This window comes from Rhinolophus hipposideros, assembly GCF_964194185.1.
Source record: "Rhinolophus hipposideros genome assembly, chromosome: 22".
Taxonomy (NCBI): Eukaryota; Metazoa; Chordata; class Mammalia; order Chiroptera; family Rhinolophidae; genus Rhinolophus; species Rhinolophus hipposideros.
The window spans coordinates 24963036-24984293 of record NC_138068.1 but is presented as its reverse complement, the minus strand read 5'-3'; the positions used below and the strand labels follow the sequence as shown (position 1 = coordinate 24984293).

Sequence of the window (21258 nt, the reverse complement as noted above, 5' to 3'; positions counted from 1 at the left end):
CCACTGTATGTTCTCAGTGTATCTTCAGCCACTGGCCCTGGGGTCACAGGATGCTTCCTCCTTGCACCTTCCCAAGGATCTGAAGTCACAGGACGGCTGCTCTAGCCTGGCCTGTGCCCTGAAGATTCATCTTCTCACTGGTTCCCAGGCTGTATCCTCAAGCTTCTGCCCTTAGGCCTTAGAAAGCCCTCACAGCCTTTCCCGATCCAAAAAAGAAATTATGGCCTGGAGAGGGGCAATGCCTGGGAACAGCCCGAGTCCCACCCAGCTCGGGGCTCTCCCAGTGGAAAAACGGCAGCCTAGGAGTGAGGAGCCCAGCAGCCTGTTAAGAGGTCTGGGGGAGGTTATGACCACTCTCTCTAAAGGATTGTTTGTCCCCCTGTAATAAGGGCTGGGTGGACCAGTCCTCATCCACACACCTAGGCACAGGGGCTGGGTCACTCCAGGAAGAGGGTAGGTTTGGGTGGAACACACCTCCCCACAGGTGGCCTCTCGCCTCCAAGCAGGCCTATGAAAAGGGCCAGCTGATGGGGCAGTGTAGCATCTGCGGGGCTGTCAGCAGAGGGTAGGAATATTCTGCCTCTCAAAGTTCCAAGCCCTCTCCATCCTACGCTCAACCCAGGACTATTCATGGATTCAGGCACAGCTGCCCTACGACACTTAAAACATGCTCTCCCCTCACTAATGCATCCACTTAGCTTTCTATCGCCCGTCACTGGGCTCTGAGGGGCAGCGGCCTATTTACAAGGTCAACAGCCAATCTCTGCATTTGGGCTGAACAGTTAATGCAAGGGCCAGAGTCAGGCTTTGTATCGTGGTGGCCAGTCATTGGACGAACAGCTGTATAAAATCCTGTGGCAAAGACGGGGGGGGGGGGGATGGCATAATGGACACCGTAGTAGGTCATGGGCACCTGGAATTCAGCTGCCAGGCAGGAGGGCACACATCTGAATTTCCACATTGAATTATTTAGCAGGGACCTGAAACAAATGTGTATTCAGTTAAATTGTTTTGGGAAATACAGACTTTGTTCCTAGATGTACTGGTTAGCCAAGTACAGGAAAACATTTGTTGTGGTTTAGTGAAAATGATTGAGTTCAACAAACTGACTTAATTCTGATTTGGGTTTACAGAATGTTTTATTCAAAGTCCCTGGTGTTTATTTTAAAAGAGGAAGGGGGTACCTTTTCTGTAATCTGTGTGTGGTTTTTCCTAAAAAGTCCAAGCCAGGGGGAAGCTCTGGGCCCTCTCCTTCTAGCAACATACCCAGCTTTCCAAGAATGTTTGCTGTCTCTTTCCAGACTATAAAGTCTGGAATTCATCCTCCTATCCCTCTCAGCAGGACACAGAAAGCCATTTATTCACCACTGAGCACAGGACATCATTCCAGCCTGGGAGCAGCTTGTAGTCAGTGGGAAGAAGGGATTCAGAGGGGAGTGCTCAGGTGCTGTTGGGACACAAACCCGACCAGGTGGTCTGGGGTAAAGGAGAAGCCGAATTAGCTCGAGTCATGGAAACAGGGCTGTAGTGGGTGCTCCAGCTTAAGGAACAAAAGGGAGAAGAGTCCACATAGGAATTGCCAGTGTATCCATGGGCTGAAGCATGGTAGGGGTGGGGGTGAACGGCGCAGAGGACACGGGGGGGGGGCTGCAGGAAAGGACGGTGGACTTTGGAGAGACGGGGTGAACCCCTGGGCAATGGGAGTGTGGGACAGGTGCCTGTGGTGGAGCCCCTCAGCAGGAAGCAGGCTATGCACACCTGGAGCCCAGCAGGGGCCGAGGGCCAGGACACACACACCGCAGAAATGCCTGATCTCTGAGGAGGCAGACGTGGAGCAGCAGCTACAGCGTGAGGGTCAGAGTCAGAAGGGAGTCACTGACACTGACAGGGAATAGTGAACAGGCGGACGGGATCCCTGGGGCCCCTGGGCAAGGAGTAAGAGGAATGTGGGAATGAAGCGGGGAAGAGGAAAGAGAGTATAGACTTTTAAAAGAAGTTGATCATAAACGGGGAAGCATTTAGGCCTGGGGTGTTTTTTTTTAATGAAAGACTTGATTGATCACTTAGTGGAAAACCCAGGAGGGAGCCAACTTCCTTAAGTGAGGTCTGACAGTGGGCAGGCCCCAGAGCTCCTGATGTGCTGCGGGCACTGGACACCACTCTTCCCGCTCTGAGAAAGCCTCACCAGCTGGCTGAGAGGTGGGCACTGGACGAAGCAGTCACGCCTGCCCTATCCACATAATCGTGCTGTGTGAGCCCTAGTACACTTCCTTTTTAGCCTCGATTAGTTCCTGTCAGGTTTATGTCTCTTGCAAGCATGACAGCCTGCTTGAAGACCTCTGTTTATCAACCAGATATTTAAAATATTAGCCCAGCCACTGACCAATCAATCAGCATGGACTCCAGCAGAAAGGCATCGGGCCACACTGGTGTGTAGATGCTCCGTAGTAGCCCTGGCAACGCGAGGTGGGCAGCCTGCTGGGAGGAGGCAGGCTGTGTGGAGGGCTCCTGCATGTTCACGGCATAGCCTGCTGACCTAAGGCCTGCCCTCCTCCTTCTGCCTGGACTTGGTCACACAGAGGCACCCAAAGGTAGCTTGCAAGGAGCCAGCGTCTCCTTCCCAAACACGGCACCCCTCATCAGAAATTCATCCGATTCTGTCTTTGCTTAATTTATCCATGTTTCTGTTAAAACTACTGAGTTTTGCCCCTTGGAGTTCCTTAGTTGCTACAGAAGGACTGAGTAGCTCCACCATCTCACACTCTCCTCTTACAAGCTTCCAGAGGTGTCTGTCACAGCGCCCCTCCTCCTGTGGACATCCTGAACACGAGGTACAGCACTTACCTCCCACCTTGGAGCCACCGCGTCTTTGTTTGCTGGGACTCTGAGGCCCTCTGTAATGTGGCTCCAGGTGACCTTTCCTCATTTCACTCTTCTCAATTCCTAGCATCCCTTGGGGCTATTCAAATTCCACCTCTGCCAAGCATGGCAGCACTGACCTCTGAGTGTGCCTCTGTGGACCCGGCCAGGGTGCCACCTCTCCCTCCTGACAGCCCAGGGAGCCCAGGGCGTGCCACTGCTACCCAAGACGGGCGCTGTGGGTTGCAAGGGCTGTCAGCCCTGACCGCCATGGTGATCAGTTTACTCTCCTGTTCCCATGATGAGCTGTTTATGAGGATAGGAGGCAGTGGAGAGACCCGCCCTCCCACCAGCACCCCCTGTAGCTAGATGTAGCCTTATGACTAGATTTTAGCCAATGGGATATGAGTGAAAATGAAAAGTGCAACTTTTGCGTCATGTCGCGTCATGTCCTTAAAACTGAAGTTGCTTCCTGTCTCCCGCCCCCGCCACTCCCCTGGTTCTTAAGCCGCTGTTTCTCAGTCCAGCTGTAGGCGCAGCTCCCCGGCCCAGGCTGGTACTATGAGCCTTGCGCCCCCCGGCTGAGGCCGTCCACTGGCCGCTCACAGCAGCTCCAGAGCTCATGGCAGCTCTTGCTGGCCACCGGGCGGCCCCTGAAGTTGCTTCCTCTCCATGCTTTTCTCGCTTCTCCATGGGAAAAGACAGTGATCCAGCTCCAACCATGGGTACAAGACTAACAGCCTAGGGGACACCGGGGCCAGGAGGTGGGAGGACACTGGGCCCTGGACTGCGCGGACTGTTACATGAGAAATAAATGGACATCCACCTTATTTAAGACACAAAAGTTAAACACTTTTGTCTAACACGTCAGGCTCAAAATGAAGTTGGGATCTAAGACTCTCACTACCCAGGATCTGAGGCACTTCCACATGGAAGTCCTGGCACTGAGGATACGAAAGGAAACTGAAGCTACTGAGCACAGTAAGTGTGTGTACAAAGACTTCTTCTGGTCAGTGACGCAAGCCAGATGGTTCTGTAGCAAAGCACCAGAGGGGGCAGACTGGCCGTAGCCCCAAGCTGAGTCACCTCCTCTCTTCTCCATGCCCCTGCACTTAGGGAAACAGCGAGGAGCCTGGCCATGCCCAGGGTGCCAGGCTGGCTGGGCCCGCTGCACCAAAGATGCTATGGGAGGGAAAAGCGGGTCCTGACAACTAGCCAAGAGTCGGAGGGCTGTGCTGATTGGACAGGAGGGGTTGGGAGGACTGTGGCCGCTCTGTGGCCAGTTGAGACAGAACAGTAACAGCAGGACCAGGAGAGGCCTAGGACAGCCCAGCTCTGGTATAGCTGCCGCACCCCAGACAAAGGGAGAGACGTTTCCTCAGGGAGGCAAAGCTTTTATTACCTGATAATCCCTAGTGTGGTGCCAGAGATACCACTCTGGTCCCTTTACTGCCAGGTGGATGTGGGTGGCGGGAGGAAGGGCAGAGTGGAGAGGGGAGGGAGTATTTACAGAGCAGGGAGGGAACAACGGCCTGAACAGGGCACTGGGACAGACAATTTCCTCAAGAGCTCTGAGAACTTTGTGCTTTTTTCCTTAGTTGATGCCAAGCTACCTGGAGAGGGTTTTATGTTTTTTCTTTAGGAAAAGGTATATAAACCCAAGAACAATACAGCCCAAATTCCAGGCGGAGGATTTCACGATATCAATCCAAACATCACACTATTTAATTCCCCAATAAAACATTGGAAAAAGGACTATCAGTGCTAACACATTTACATATAAAATCTCCACCTAATGTAATAGAAGCCTATGTACCAATTTCTAAAACAGTTATAAGATATATACACAATTTGGGTATATTAACAAAACAGAATATTACAAAATATTAAAGGCAATTCTCCTGTTCACTGGTCTCACTGACTCTTACTTGAAGTTGGCATAATCTGAGAATGCGTCAATATACTCCTGCACCACCTTGTAGCAGAACTCGTACTGTTCCTGGGGAGGGAAAGGAGAAGAAAAGCCACGGTTACTGAAGAGGACATCCATGCGGTTCCTAACAGATCCATTTTTTTAAAAAGAATGGAAAACAGAGAGAAATGAGTGTTCTGGACTTCCATGTGAGTCCCGATCTGCCTGTCAGAGTTCTGACAGCACTCCCCTTCTGGGGTAATGGCAGCCGGTCTTCTACAGATGGAGATGACCGGAGAGGAAGATGATAGTCCCAGGCCTGCAGCAGTCAGACATGGGTGCTGGCTGGTTAGAGCGGGGGGTGGGGGGGGACGGCTCTGTGAGGCCCACACCTCACCGCGGCTAAGAGGCTGGAGGCACCTTATCAACTCGCAAACCTCTTAAAATGGACTTTTCTTTCTCCTCAGACAGGTCTAGCTCCACAGGGTTCACTAACCCTTTTGGATGTCCCCATACTCACGGGTGATAGGTGAGACTGTCAGGAGTCAGACCTCTTAACAGGGAGCCTGAGCAGAGGAGAGGAAGCACGCCTGAGTCTTCCCCACTCTAGGACTCATGGAGAAGTGTAGACAAGCCTGTGGGGCATTCTGCATCCCCTTCTAGCCTTCACTGAGGCCACTTGCATCGCTTAGTGATGACAGGGCTCTGCCCTCGCTGTTCTCACTGCCTCCCGAGGCTGGTTCTGCTTGGGGCACCTTGGGGAAGGACGAGTCTGTGGTGACACAGGCTTCCCCTTGGAAGAGCTCCCCTGAGCTGGCCTGATAGAGAAGGGCTGCAGACGGTGTGATGTGGACAAATACGCGGGCAGCATACCAGTGTCTGGACCATGTGTGGCCTCTGCAGTCGCAGGCTCTTCACCGTTTGGAAGACATCCAGAATCCCCTCTGCTTTCACCCGTTCCAGGACTGTGCTTAGGGCACAGAAGGTTCCCGTCCGTCCTGCCCCGGCGCTGTAATAGAGCAGACACACTTAACACACCTGCTACAGCCGTCTGTGCCGACAAGGCGAGTGGCAGTAGCAATGAACAGATAAAGGCCTAGGCTGCTGCCCCCAGGAAGCTCTGTGGCTTTCCACGTAAGCCCCACACTCACAGCTCTGGGGAGGCAGGTGCACCACTGCTGCCCTTCCTGCTCACGGGACAGGGGTGAAGAATCTCAAACCCCCACCCACCCGCCAAACACTGAGGCTTTGCTATCTCGCCCTATAAATATGCCCGGGTTGCCCTGATCTGCTGCTCACTCCAGTTAAGAGTTCTAGTCCTCTTTTTCCTTCCCCTGACAAACCCTGGCCCTCTGAACCGGCGTGTGTGTGCTGATTCTTTTCCGTGCATCTCATTTTCTCCCTAAATCCCAGGAATCCAGACTCTGACCACCGTGTTCAATGTCATCAGTTGATTCACTCAGCAGACCCTCACTGAATGCCTTCTGTGTGACAGGGACTGTTGCGGGTAGCAGTATTCCCAGATGATAAGACATGAAGTACAGGAAGGAAAAAGAGGAACAGAGGCAGGTGGGGAGAGCTGCTATTGCGAACAGGGTAGTCATGGAAGGCTGTCTAACAGGGTGACTTGTAAGCAGAAACTCGAAGAAGGGGAGGGAAAGGTTGGATGACTGTCTGGAAAACTCGCATCTCAGGCACAAGGAAGGAGTATGTCTCGGTGTTGAAGCTGTGTAGCTAGCTGGATCTGACAGACGGAAGGAGAGAAGGAAGGTAGGAGAGTGGTGGGCTGAGGTCAGTGAGACCCACTTTTACCAGTAACCCCTTTTCTAACCTGGATAACACCCTTGACCCCTCTTCTCTTTCACAACTATATTCTTGGCCTGTCCATTTTTCTTCAAACTGTCTTCAATACTTGTTCTTTCCTCTTTCCTGTGTTTCTTAAGGAGGCCAGGTCCTCCAGCACTCAATGTGTGAAGTTCAAACACCAAGACCCTCTTATTATCTGGCCGTATCCTGGTCATCAAACTTGACCACCATGTGCTGTTGTCCGGCATTCCTCACTGCCTTCCCCCACTCACCACTGCCTTCCCCCGTCACCTCTCATTACTTTCTTTCGCTCTCCCTCTGAGGGCTGGGGCGAGCGGTACCTGCAGTGCACGGTGATGGGGTGGTTCCCTGACTGCTGCTGCTGCTTCTGCACGGCTGCGATGATGTTGATCATGCCCTTTCCATCGCTGGGGATGCCCACTTCAGGCCAGCCATGGAAGTGGAACTGCCGGATCTGCCGGTTCTTGTTCTCCTTTGGAGGAAGGGGGAATCAGAGAGGCAGGGGCACCCTGGCTTTCCCTGTGGGAGAAGCCCCATCCCCCAGCCATTTTACCCTGGTGTTGGTGACCAGGAGGTCTCTGACAGTATAGCTCTCACACTCCTCCTCCTTCTTCAGCTCCACTGTTATGTCTCCATAGGACACCAGTCCATCTGAGGGCCAGTACTGGGCACACTTCTCCTGGAGGTACAAATGTGTAAAGGGCTCAGAATATCATGTATGGTAGGGGCAGAGCTGCCCCCTGAGCTGCCGGCCTCCCTCTAAATACAGCTACCCCTTACCCAACACACTTTGTTCCCAAGGTACTGAAAACTCAGAGGGTCATTACGTTACTTAACATCACTCCAATTCACTTCTGATCCTCACCAGGACATCTATATTTAACAACTTAATTCCACTACCAGAGATAATCACTTAACCTTTTAGTGTTACTTAGTCTAACTTGCAGCACTGACAGGGTCTCTGAAGAACTCTGACCACTGCCTCATAGCTGCACCCAACACTCAATGGCAGGGTGGAGGGAGTGGAAGAGTGAATGTCTTTGTTCCAATTCCTTCTTTTTATAGCTGCTTACGTATGCCAGACTGCTAATCCAGAAAAATTGAACCCAATTACATTCCCCGCTAGCCATTTCACCATTGCCCAGTGCACAGAATCCCTTCATCCTTTTTCTCTGTCTCTTTAATCTGCAGTGGCACCTTCAAGTTGTCAGCACTTGCATTTCTCTCCCTGCTAATGAGGAGATGGTTTACTGTCTGCCTTTGCTTGCACCTGGCTGAGTTCCCTCTATAGCTTCTCGTGGGCAGGGGCTGCCTCTCTTCATCTTTGTATCCCAGCACCTTGCATACTGCCTGCCTGTGGTAGGCTCTCGGTAAGTATCTGGTAAATGAATTTGTTCAGTGTCTGCAGAACAAGTCAGGGTGTAAGTACATAAATAAAACAGTTATACTCTTCATCTCTTTAGACCATTTGGGGGAAGATCTTAGATACATAATTACTGGCAACTTAAAAATCCTCAATATAAATATTCTCTATGTTCATTATAAAAGATTAGCAAAAATTAAGTAGAAAAATAAAAGTCACTGATCTCAGGCCAAATGAAATCACTATTAAGAGTCCTTTTTAGTGACATTCTTGCTTTTCTGTGTAATCATTCATCATACTCTTTATACATGAATTGGTAGATCAAGGAAATGCTCAAGACCAGTGCTTTCCTATGTATGCCTACCAAGAGCCCTGGGATGCCTGGGGGTTGCGGCTCTAGGACCCCCTTCTTCAACCAAAGCAGTTTAAAAGAAAATTCTACTTAAGGTTCACCTTAAATAGATTATATTGGTTTTTAGTGCACTGGTGGGTGAACTGAGTTTTGTTAGTGCAGTTTCCAGCCAGGACTGAAGAGTGGGGCTTTAAAACCGTTAGAACTGCTGCTAAGATTCAAATGGGCTTGAGAGCAAGAGTGTATGAGCTAGAATCACACAATGACAAAAAAAAGAAAAATTACAGCTGACACTAAAACAGCACAGGCTTGAACTACGCAGGTCCACTTATGAGTGAATTTTTAAAACATAATGATACAGTCCTCTGTATCCTCAGGTTTCGCATTCGCTGATTTAACCAACCGTGGATCCAGACCAGTATTTCTGATCCATGGTTGGGAACCCGTGGGGGTCCTGGAACCAATCTCCTGCAGATAGCAAGGGAATGACGTTTTTAGGGAGTCAAAAGTTACACATGATTTTCGACTGTGTGGGGTTAGCACCCCTAACCTCTATATTCAAGGACCAACTGTATTATGGTCCATATCTAATGGCTTTGGGATATTTTAGGTCTTAGTTTAGGCAAAGAGGCATAACAGAAAAGGAGCAGATTGGAAGAAGGCCCCAGGGATGCAGAGTTAGGGAGCTATAAAGAGAGTCCCCTCTTAAAACTGGACAGGGAGTTGGTTAACAATGAAAGCAAATGGGCGGCCTGCTCTGGCCAACTAATGGGGACAATCTACCCAAGGTGGTTACGTGGTCAGAACCAATAAGAGGTTAGGTCGGCACTGCAGAGTGAGTTTCAAGGTGACACAGCTATTATAGGGAAGCAAGTATGGTGTGCTGAGAGAAAACGAGCCTGATTAACTTATGGAGTTAGGAATTAAAGGGATGATAAAGTAAAGATAAGCCACATACGACGATTATGGATATTGGACTGATTATTGGACTGATGGCAGGAACTTATCCTACTCAACAGGTAAAGGCCACAGGGTTTATTTAATTTAACTCTCCATATGGCCAGAGCAACACAAACAGAGGGAGCAGGTTGGACTTAAACAAAACCAGCTATTTGAGAGAAAAAGGGAACCACAGAGGGAATGGTACTCCAGAGGTACCTCCTGTGGCTGTGGGGTGGGAGATGGCAGAAAGAGCTGTTACTCAAGTAGCTAAGGTAAGCTGCTGGAAGACGAGGTTTTGGGGGAGAGAAGGCAAAGGCTTTGGAATATTTAACAAGAGCACTTCAGTTTAGAGATCTGTTGGGGTGACTCTCCTCTAGGCTAAAGGGCAGGGACCGACAGGAGAAAAATGAAAATCACTGATAGTCTGAGGAATCTAGAGGAATCCAGAGCAGGGGCCTGCAGTGGCTGTTCCCACTGTGGCCCAGGGCTAAAAAATGCTTTGGGAACCTGCTGAGGATGGAGAGTTCTGCCCTGCCTGGGGATGGAGGAGGGGAGGGAATGCACAAAGCTAGGCTGGGGAGGGGGGCTGCATTCAGGAGAGAGGTAGATGGGTATGAACTATCCAAAACCGAATGCAGGCTCCAACCGCACTGCTCTTCCAGTCCTGAGAAACTACTGATACCAACTGGCTGGGCAATACAGTCAGGAAATGGCCCTTTGGGCAGTTTAAGTCAAAGAAAAGTTCCAAACATATCTTCTTAGCTATCCTCCTCCACACCCTTTTCATGTGGTCTCTGTCTCCCACAGCCCAGGACCTTTCTGAGCTCACCTGGCCTCTCTCCTCCAGTTCTGTTAGCATCACGATAGAGCAGGATTTCCACTCCCAGATCATTCTCCAGAAGTCCTCAATTGTGTGGAGAAGAGGGCCCTGGCTGGCGATATACGAATCCTTCTGCCGGTAGCCCTGTAGAGGCCAGGTCAATGGTAGGAGTGAGGTGGTTTAATCAGGAAGGCCAAGGAGCAAACTGTCTGATAAGCTGGCCTCTTTCCATGAGGGTGAGGCCAGGGGGGTTGGAGCTACGATGGAGAGGCAGGAATGGGAAAGATCAGAAGTGTTCAGCCTTTGCCTATGGTTTGTGCTGTGAACTCCCTCCCCTCCCCGCCCCTAGTTATCACCCTGGTGCATGCCCCTTCTTCCCCCCACCTCTGCTCTCTGGGGCCTGACAGACCTATGCGCAGGGTGGGTGTCAGTTCTGAATTGATGACTGACTCAAACATAAGCCTCCCAAGCACTGGGCTGAGGGGCACTGCATGGCCCAGCTCCGGGGACACAGAGAGCACTTACGTCAATGAAGGATGCATTCACATAGTCTGTGTTCTCCTCACCCCTCTTAACTGGAATGATCACTCTGTTGAACTCATCTGCAGGAAAGACAGCAGCTCGTGGCTCCCCAACATCACTTGTCTTCTCTTCCCTCTCTTTAACCTTTCCTCCCCACCCTAGGCTCTGGGCAGATATAATCCCAGCTGGGCAATGACTTGCCCGTTCCTAGCCCAGGAGGGAGAATCTCTTTGGCTTTCATGTTCTTTCATTTCCAGAAGCCATTAAAGAACTGAGAGCAACAAGAGATAATGCCTCTTGTCTGCACGCTGATCATTAACTAGTACCTGAGAAGTGGAAGGGATGGAGGGGAACGGGGGCATGAGGCACTAAGGCTTTGGGGGGGAGAGGGTTCTTACATGGAATGATCTGTAAAACCCGGTTCTTCTTCATGTTGGCTGGAAGGTTTCCAGTCCGCATCTTGTCATTCTGGATTTTGATTGATGTTAATTTCTGAATTGGGAAGGGAAGGGTAAACATTACTGATTCCAGTAACTGATAAGATTACGCCTGTCACTGAACCTGCATCTCCGGGCCATTCTGGCTGCATATAGCTCCTCACCAGAGCCCTGACCCTCCATTTCCACATGCCCTTATTGGAACACTGTTTCTTCTGTCTTTAAGCTCAATGAATAAGTCAAGAGTGTTTGGGAAACTGCCTTCTTGGCTTCTGGGGACTCTTCTGGGGTTCCCTTGGGCTGGAACTTTATGATCCTGGAGCAAGGATTCTGGCTTCATAGGAGAGTGGGTCTACCCTCCCTCTCTCCCTGCTTTCTCACCCACAGAGGCTATCTTGGACTCTTTAGAAAATCTTATTCGAATGTATGCCTCTTCCCAATTCTGAAGTCCATTCTTTTTTTTGTTTTGTTTTATAGTTTCAGCTGTACAAAGCAATGTACTAGACATTTAAACCCCTCATAAAGTGATAACCCCAGCTACTACCACTCTGACATCTTATATAGCTGTTACAATACTATTGACTATCTTCCCTATGTTGTAATCCACATCCTGTGACTATACATACCTATATATTTAGCTATAGTTGACATTCAACATTATTCTACTTCAGCTTCAGCTATACAGCACATTGGTCAGGCCTCTACACAGTCTATGACGTGATCTGCCTGGTAAGTCCAGTGCCCATCTGGCACCTTACATGATCTTTACAATATTGTTGATTAGATTCCCCATATTGTATTAACTATCAATTTATACTTCTTAATGCCTTCACCTTTTTCACCCTACCCCCAACCCCATTCCCATTAGTTACCCTGATAGATCTAGTACCTATCTGGCACCATACTTAGTTATTACAATATTATTGACTATATCCCTTATGCTACACCATACCCTAGTAAAGCCTGCCCCACAACTACTGTACAACAACTGATTTCTACTTTTTAATCCCTTCCCCTTTCACCCATTCTCAACCCCCCTCCCATCTTAAAGAAGCCCCTCTAAGATTCCTTGTAATACTGGTTTGGTGATGAACTTCACCTTTTCCTAGTCTGGGAAGCTCCTTATCTGTTCTTCAATTCTAAATGACAGCCTTGCTGGGTAGAGCAATCTTGGTTGTATGTCGTTGCTTTTCATCACTTGGAGTATTTCCTACCACTCCCTTCTTGTCTGCAAAGTTTCTGCTGAGAAATCAGCTGACAGTCTTATGGGGGTTCCCTTGTAGGTAACTAACTGCTTTTCCCTTGCTGCTTTTAAGATTCTCTCTTTGTAGTTAATATTTGGCATTTTAATTATGATGTGTCTTGGTGTTGGCCTCTTTGGGTTTATTTTGTTTAGGACTCTGTGCTTCCTGGGCTTGTATGTCCATTTCCTTCACCAGGTTAGGGAAGCTTTTTGTCATTATTTCTTCAAACAGGTTTCCAATTCCTTGCTCTCGCTCTTCTCCTTCCGGTACCCCTATAATGTGAATGTTGGTACACTTGATATTGTCCCGGAGGCCCCTTAAACTCTCACCTTTTTGGATTCTTTTTTCTTTTTGCTCTGGGTGTTTCTTTTCTGTTGGGTGTTTTTTGCTATGTTATCTTCTACATTGCTGGTTGGATCCTCTGCTTCATCTAATCTACTGTTGGTTCCCTGTAATATATTCTTTGTTTCCATTATTGTATCCTTTTTTTCTTTTTTATGGTTCCTATCTCCATTTTTATGCTCCTTATCTCTCTGTTGAAGTTCTCCCTGAGATCACTGAGCATTCTTATAACCAGTGTTTGGAGCTCTCCATCTGACAGTTTGCTTATCTCCATTTCGCTTAGGAGTTTGTTCTGTTCTTTTATTTGGGACTTATTTATCTCCAAATTTTGGCTGCCTCCCTGTGTTTGTTTCTATGTATTAGGTAGGGCTGCTATGTCTTCTGGTCTTGGTAATGTGGCCTCATGTAATAGGTCTGCTGTGGGGTTTAGTGACACAGTCTTTCCAGTCACTTGAGCCATGTACTCCAGGTGTGTCCCTTGTGTGGGTTGTGTGTGCCCTCCTCTTGTAGTTGAGCCTTGGTTGATAATTGCACATCAATGTGAGGGGCCGACCCTTGGGCTCACTGGTTGTGAGGACTGGCCTTGACTGCAGTGGAAGAGTTGTTGTGCAGAGGCTGATCCTACAGAGCAGGATAAGCCTCAGCAGGACTCTGGTGCCTGCCCAATCCACCCGTGGGTGCATTGTACTTGGGAGGCGGATGGGTGATGCTCCAGCTCGTTTTGAAGCTGGTCACTGGGGGCGCCAGCCCCAGGACCACCTTGGAGGTGATCCGCTGTAGGTCTACTTCAGCCACAGCCCGTGCTCCACTCGGGCCACCCAGTGGGAGCCAGAAAGAAATCCGCAGATGGCTGCCATCCGTGCTGTGCTTGGAAGCGCCTTGAGAGGCCAAGGCCCAAACCAAGGCCGGCTGCCGCTAGAGCCGGCTTCGGGCCGCTCAGCCAGATGCTGCTTGTCTGGGTTCTGCAAACCTTTGAGAGGCCCTAGGAAAGTCTGCAGCTTGAGCCAAAGCAGGTGGTCTGCACAAAAAAGTCACTGAAAGCAGCCTGGGTGTGCCCAAAAGCTGGGTAGGGCCAGGTCTCAAATCACCAGGGTGTGGCGAACATATGGCAGAGACTCAAGATATGGTGGCCGCCTGTGTCAGCATGCTGGGAAGAGGGAGGGCTCAACAAAGAAACAATGGTGTCCACCAGCTTCTCCGTCCAGGAGGATGCTGCCCCTCCCACCCTTGTCCTGAAGCTAGACAACTCAGTTTCCCCTGCTCCATCCCAATCACCTATGTCCCAGTCTCTTCTCCAGCTGCTACCCATGCTAGAGCTCAGAATGAGTGATTCCGTTGGTAAGTCCATGTGCGGTCCCTTTAAGAGGAGCGCCTGTTGAGTGCAGCCACACTCAGTCTCACTCACAATCTCCGCTGGTTTTCACAATAAAAAATTACGGGGACTTCTCTCCCCGGCATTGGAACCCTGGGCTGGGGTGGGGCTGGGATTTCGCTCCTTTAGAGGGGGGGAACATGCCCACGGCCAAAATAGTCATCCCAATCTTTGATGGTCACATGCAGATATGGAACTAGCCTGTTCCACGTCTCTGACCTTCCTACCAGTCTGGAGGTGGCTTCTTCTGCAAATCCTTAGTTGAAAGGCTCCAGTTCAGCTTGATTTTAGGTGATTCTCAGTAATGGTTGTTTTGTAGATTAGTTGTAATTTTGATGTGGTTGTGAGAGAAGGTAAACACAGCATTTACCTACTGCACCACCTTGGTTGTTTCTCCTCAACTCCATTCTTGATCCTTGCTACTCGTACTCAAAGTGTAGCCCATAAACCAGCAGCATCAGCCTCATCTTGTTAGAAATGCAGAATCTCAGGCCCTAACTCACACTTGCTGAATAAGAACCTGCATCTTAACAGGATCCTGAGGTAATCTGGGTACTCACAGTTTGAGAAGAACTGCTTTAAGGAATGTGGTCTTCCCGACCCCAACCCAGAAGCTCTTGCCTCTGGGAGCACTTTGATTGAGGGGTGTGTGAAATATCCCTAGGTGTGTTGAGAACCAATGTCTGATGCACACAGCAAGGGTTGGCAATCTACGGTCCACAGGCCAAACCTGGACTGCTGCCTATGAAAGCTTTATGGAAACAGCCATGCTAATTTGTTTATATAGTGCCTATAGCTCCTTTCGTGCTACAACAGCAGTGTTAAACAGCTGTAACAGGTAGTGTATGGCCTGCAAAACCTACATTATTTACTAACTGGCCCTTTACAGAAAACATTTGTTCTTGCTGTACATTATAGTCACCAGGGATGGTGATGGGAGGGAGTCTGGGGGACTTAAGAAAAATAACCTTGGCCAGTTCCCCACTCCCACCCAAATAAAACCCAAGTGTTCCTAACATGCAGGACGGGTTGAGAATGACCAGGGTATGAGTAAAGGGCCAGAGACCCACCTCCTGAACCACCCACATGCCTCACAAGGGGATTCATCATTTGTTGGTAAATCACAAGGAATCAAGCATCTCACATATTCCTCAGATCACATGAATCCTTCAACCTGAAAGAGGTGTTGCAGCTCCAACTCACCTTAAACTCCTCCTCTAATCCATTGTTGCTGGTCCCTGGGATTTTGTTATAAATTTTCTGCAGATGTGTTTCTAGAGAGGTCACTTCCAGTTCTGTATCTCCATAGAGATAATGCTCCAGAAGGGCTTGGTATATGAAGACATACTGCATCTGAAATGCGGATGGTGCCCGAGTTCTCAGTTACACATAGCACAGTCCCTATGGTACCAAACCACTCCTTCCCACCCCCATTTGCCTACAGTCCATTCTCCTTTGATCCCAGCAGTGATAAAATGATTTGCTCTCCTTGTCCCAATTCAGTGATGCATGAGTCTCCCTGGCGGTGCTTAACTTGGGAGGGAGAGTCCCACTCTGGTATCTTACTAGAATGGAAGCCTGGAGAGGACAAATCCAACTCCTGCTCGTTCTCAGAGCACAGACTCGATAGTCTGAAAGGGCAGTCAAAATGTGATAATGCACAAAACCTGTGCCCCCTAGTGCTCTGCCCTCTGAACCCCATGCCTAACCACAAAGCTGATTTCAAATGCTGCTCCCAGACATGGCTGAACTGCATCACAATTCTGTGGGCACTGGCTGTCCTGGATGCTTTCATGCCCACTTCCCTCAGGACCTGTTCCTTATCCTTTGAGCCCTGTGCCAAGGACACCTGCCTTCCCAATTCCCCTAGGCACAACTTTCTCTGTGCACCACGTCTCTTTTAACACATAATTTGTCAGGGCCCTTCCTCACACTGTGTGATGATCACTTCCAATAAGCTGGGAGGTTGAGTAATGCGTGAGGTGGGCACGTTTTGGTTCTGGAATGCCCCCACTTGCAAATCACTCACATCTGTTTGCACCATCTGGCAGCGCTGTGCCCGGATGCGGCTCACAAAGCCATACACGTCCACCTTCCGCTCTGTATGCATCATGTCCAGCATGGCATCAATGACGACAAAGGTACCTGTTCGCCCTACACCTGCACTGTAGCCAGAGAACAGGGGTGTTAATGGATGGCCAGCATGCCTCGTGGAAGCATAGAGGGAGGGGGAAGCACAGGCCAGGGCTCTTTCTTAGGCGTCTAAATTCTAATTCTGAATGGGACAGAGGTGGGACTCTCATGGAACCAACAAACCCCTCTGTACCCTGAACTCCTTACCTCTAGCTGTCATGATCAGGGAACCATGATACTTAGAAGTGTCTCAAGGCTCCCAGTACACAAGGTAGCACTCAACCTAGCTTCCTGGCTTCATAGCAGTTGTCTTCCCATCCCCAATCTTAGAAGACTGCCTTTCCCTCTTTCCTCAAGTGCTCTCTACCCAGGACCAAAACTTGAGGAGTCTCTCAGGCTGCTGCCCTAGGGCCTCCAACAGCTCATCTGCTCTATGCCAGCCTCCTCAGCCAGGGCCCCTGTGCTTTCCCAGGCTCTGGCTAGGGGAACAGAATGTGGTATGGGGGGGAAGCCAAGGGTCAGGCCACACTGACCTGCAGTGGACCACGATGGCCCCTGCATACTGAGGGTTACAGGCCTTCACCTTCTTGAGGAACTTGAGCATGCCGATCGGGGTGAAAGGCACCCCAAAGTCTGGCCAGCTGGTAAAGTGGAACTGAGTGATGAGGCGCTGTGGCTTTCTGTTGGTCACGTCGCCCACCTGTGAAGTGAAGAGATCCTGTTTGTTGGCCCTGATGGTGGGTGGGATACCACCAGGGGAAGGAGGGGAAGGAGCAGGAGCCAGGGCAAGCTGTGGTTGTCAGTGACAATGGGGAAGTGAGAGTGTACCCAAGAAAGTTTTAATGGTGAACCTGAGAATCTTCTCAGGAACCTTATGGGGCAGGCAGGGCTGTTAGTGTTATTCTCAACCTACGGATGTGGAATGTGAAACTCGGAAAAGTTAAATGGCCCAGTCAAGGTCCCAGAACTAGAAAATGGCAAGGTCAGAACTAAAATACGGGTCTCCTGACTCTTGGTTAAGCCCCCTTTCACAGCACCACCCTGCCCGCAGCTGAAGGTGACCTATGCTCAAGCCTCCAGGGTCGTTCTAGAGGGCCAAGAGCAGGGTCCACCACATCCTTGATTTCAGGAGCCTCTGAAGTAAGAAAGAAGTGCGTCAAGTACTCAGACGATTACACCACCTCCTGATGCACTTGGTTCACACCGAAGATGATCGAACTCCATTTCAATAATACTGTTTTTCCCAGTCACGAAAATCCTCCTCCCTTAGCTTTGACAAAGAAGTTCCCTGGGAGCCAGATCTCTGGTTTCAGAGTCCAAACACACCGCAAACTCAGCTTTCCTGATCACATTGAGTGAGAGAGGGGATTACCCAGCCTGTTCCACCCTCTTAATGGTCAGCAGATCCTACACAAGAACCAAGGGAGGAGGTAGGAGACAGTACCTGCTGAATGCAGAACTTTCGTACTGTGTAGTCCACCAAGACGGTCACGTCCTCTACTGACACACGGATATTCCCATAGGTCCAGCAGCCTTGGTCTGGCCAGTACTGGGCACACTTACACTGGAAAAGAACAGACATGTATCCCCTGATCTCACACCTCCCCACCTGGGCATGAAAGGAAAGGACCACAAAAGCACAGAATGAAGTCACTGGAAAGCCCTATGACCTCTTTTCTCCCTCAGTCAACTACAGACTTGTTTTATCTGCTCTTTTTTCAAGTTCCTTAGCTTTCATTCTTTTTAGCACAATCTCTTAACTTATGCACAGCCTCAAGCCTATATTTCTCGCTCTGTCCCACGCCCATTCCTTCAATTCAGGGCAAATCAGAAGCCACTTTACCTACAAAATCTGCAATTCCACAATATTCTAGGTCATACTCTAGGGGCAAGCCTGTCTGAATCTCTGGAACCAGCAACCTGTTATGAAGAGGCCACTAGGGTTGATTGAAGTAGACTATAAACCTGCCATGAGAGGCCCAAGGTCTTCTCTGGTGACTGGTCCTTGGATAGCTTCCAAGAGCCACAAGTCTGGTTGTAGGAACTGAATCTAAAGGCCAGCCCTAACACTATCCCTCCTAAGCACTGTGGAACATCTAATCAATACACCCAACACCCCAGTGCGTGAATCAAGGTGACTCAAGGGCCATCCTGGAGAAAAACTGTCACGAATGGAGATTCCTCTCTGGGACCTGATTTTGATCCAGGATTCAGGACTGGTGTTGGCTGTGGCCCAGTGATGGAGCTGGCCAGGCACGGACTTGGCAGCCACAAAAAGAAAAGGACCAGTCAGAAAGCTGCCTACAGGATCAGGCCAGGGTCTCAGCTTCCCTTGCACCCTGCAGGGTCTCAGTTCCTACGGCTCCCTCTGCTGACTCAGGAGGAGTGACAGGAAACCAGGGGAATAAGGGACTAGAGAAGGTCCCTTAGGGTGAGTTGTCTGACTAGCAGACACAGGAAACGTGCCCTAAGGCACCCCTAAGGTTCCCCGGAGGCTTCTAGGACACAGGCAAGTCTGGTGGCACATGGGCCTGGGTTCTGTCTGCAGGAACAACTGGCACGGGAGCCCAGGCTCCGACACAGAGTTCCAGCAGGACAGCACCTCTGCTGGCCGTGTGTGTATCAGGGGCCCTCCTGTCAAATTTCTCCACTCACCTCCTTTCTCTCCTTCAGGTTGGTCACCATGACGATGGTGGCTGTGTTTTGTTCCCAGATCATCCTCCAGAAATCATTTACTGTTTCTTCTTTTGGTCCTAAAGCAGCCAATAGCAAAAAATGAGAACACACGGCAAGGGGAGAAAAGATGCTGGGAAACGGAACATTCATTCCTGACTTTTGGAAGCCTGTGCCCACACGTCCCCAGCTAAATAGCCAATACATCTATCCATCTACACACCTGCTCACTGAACATTTCCCATGTATCCATCATGTATGTGCCAGGCACTTCACTAGGAGGTAAAGTGCGAGTGTGAGTCTGTTAAAATACAGATAGAACATGAACAGTGTGCCCCAAGGATATTCTAGTTGAGGATTAGAAATCATGACTGCTCACTAAATACCACGAGGGACTGGATAATGAGCGAAGCACTTTAGATCTCATTTACTCCTTCCCACCAAGCTCTGTGGTGTCAATCAACCAGAGAGAGGTTGGGTAACTTACTCAGGTTGGAATTTTAAATTTACCTCTAACACAGCCTTTTCCAGAAAGCCACTAGATTTCTAAACAAAAAGGAGGGAGAAGAGAGAGAGAGAGAGAAAGAGAGAGAGAGAGAGAGAGAGAGAGAGAGAGAGAGAGAGAGAGAGAGAGAGAGAGAAATGGGATCTAATACAAGAGGGAGGCTAAAGGAATTTCCAGGGTGTTGGTGAAGGGAAGGCTCAGGATAACCGCTGGGGGGATGGGGACAATCAATCCAGAATGGAACTGAAGAAAGGATTCCAAGATAAAAAAATTAAACCTCATGTATTTGAAGGTATTGAGAGAAAATATGTACTTCCAGAGAAGAGATGGGGGGGTAGGGAATCAATGCTAGGCATATACAAAACTAAATGAATAGGAAAAAGGTCAATTATTAACTCTTGGAAAGAGGAAAACCAAAAACCATACCCCCCAAAATCATATATTGTGTGCTTCAGCTGTGAATAATATTGGTATAGTAACAACAGTGTAAATAACAAATGTTATCTTAACCCCGAATTGTAATTTAACTATTTGGAGAATGGGGATAAGAGACATGTGTATGCATGTCTGTCTGATTGAGTGTGAGATAGTTTATAAGAGAATTAAATAAATTATCATCTATCATAAGTCAACAGATAAAAATGGTTGAATTAGACTTAAAAAAAATAAAGGAGAAAGGGAGAACTTTTTTATAAGCCTTGCAATACCTTTTGACTTTCTTAAACTTTGTATTCCCTTTGGTAAAAATTTTTAAAAAGTTATTATAAAGAAAAACAATGATAGAGTGAACACATAGCAGAAAGATGTACAGAGAGAATTGTTTCATTGCCTGGCAAGGTCAGGAAAACTCTCCTAGAAGAGGTAGATCAGGTAGATGGGAGTTCAGAAAGGGGGCACAGGGAGAAGAGGTATGCCAGGCAGAGGTGTTGGGGGCTAGCAGCAAGAAAGAGCATGAGATGTCTGAGAGGTAAGGAGTTTAGTGAGGTCCATGTACAGTGCATGGAGTGGTAGAAGATGGAGCTGGAAAGATAAAGTACCCATATCTAAAGGGGTGGAGGCCAGGTTAAAAAAGGCTTGTTCTACAGATAACAGAACATCATTATAAAATTTTCACGAGTGTCCTGACAAAAGTTTTGCAAAGAGAGGCCATTTTGGTGGAAGGAATGCAAGGTGCAAGGGTAGGGCAGTAGGCTACTGCCACAGAATTGGAAGAAAATACAGGAGTAAGGCAGTGTTATTAGGGAAGACAGACTTTGAAGAAACAAGAGAACTAGTCATATTTAGATTAAGGGATAGGGAGAACTGGATGACTATGAATTTGGCTTGGTTGATTAGGTAGATTTACATTCCAGTCATGGCAATGGCCAGAGAACATGGGAGGAAGGCAGTTTGGGGCTAAGGAAGAGTCATGTTTTAATTTCTGATGTTGAATCTAAATAGTATGTGGGGGTATCCAGATGGAGTAGTACAAAATTACGAGTAGTTTGCAAATGTGGCTTAGGAGCTCAAGAGAGGCAGCAGCCAGTCAAATAGAGGTAGGTATTAGATGAGGTCTCTCCATGAGAATACAGAAAAAAGAAAGGGTCAGACAGAATGCTGGGGATATTCAGTGTTATTCAAATTCAGACAGAATAAAAAGCTTGGGAAGGAGACTAAGAAGCAGATGGAGAGGCAAAAGAACTGGGAAAATGGTGCCATTAAAGACAGAGATGGAGTTTTAAGGGGGCAATCACCCACACATTTGGGGAGAATCTACATTTAAGGGGCAGAATGAAGAATAAGACCCAGAGAAGGAATATTTAGAAAAGTGAGAAAAATTAAGATAATCAAATGTCAGGAAATAACGGAGGAGAGTCTCAAGGAGTGTGAAGTATTGTGGAGAGGATCAAGAGGATGGAAGTCTGAGAAAAGGTCCACCAGGAAGTCACAGGTGACCTTATAATATTAAATATTTT

General features: G+C 48.7%; 1 protein-coding gene across 4 annotated transcripts in view; it reads right to left on the bottom strand.

Moving 5' to 3' along the window:
- Nucleotides 1-4232: 4232 nt before the first annotated feature.
- The window catches only part of PTPRA (protein tyrosine phosphatase receptor type A), a 123103-nt gene continuing 106077 nt past the window's right edge, over nt 4233-21258 (bottom strand). For all 4 annotated transcript variants that reach the window (XM_081033893.1, XM_081033895.1, XM_081033896.1 and 1 more), the window contains 12 exons: nt 18781-18878; nt 17570-17689; nt 16659-16825; nt 16022-16157; nt 15196-15345; nt 10996-11089; nt 10601-10677; nt 10085-10219; nt 7152-7277; nt 6919-7070; nt 5645-5780; nt 4233-4858 (listed from right to left, as the gene is read on the bottom strand). In XM_081033893.1, coding sequence (XP_080890019.1) covers nt 4784-4858; nt 5645-5780; nt 6919-7070; nt 7152-7277; nt 10085-10219; nt 10601-10677; nt 10996-11089; nt 15196-15345; nt 16022-16157; nt 16659-16825; nt 17570-17689; nt 18781-18878 — 1466 coding nt within the window. In that variant the 3' untranslated portion in view covers nt 4233-4783. The remainder of the gene's footprint in view (nt 4859-5644; nt 5781-6918; nt 7071-7151; nt 7278-10084; nt 10220-10600; nt 10678-10995; nt 11090-15195; nt 15346-16021; nt 16158-16658; nt 16826-17569; nt 17690-18780; nt 18879-21258) is intronic.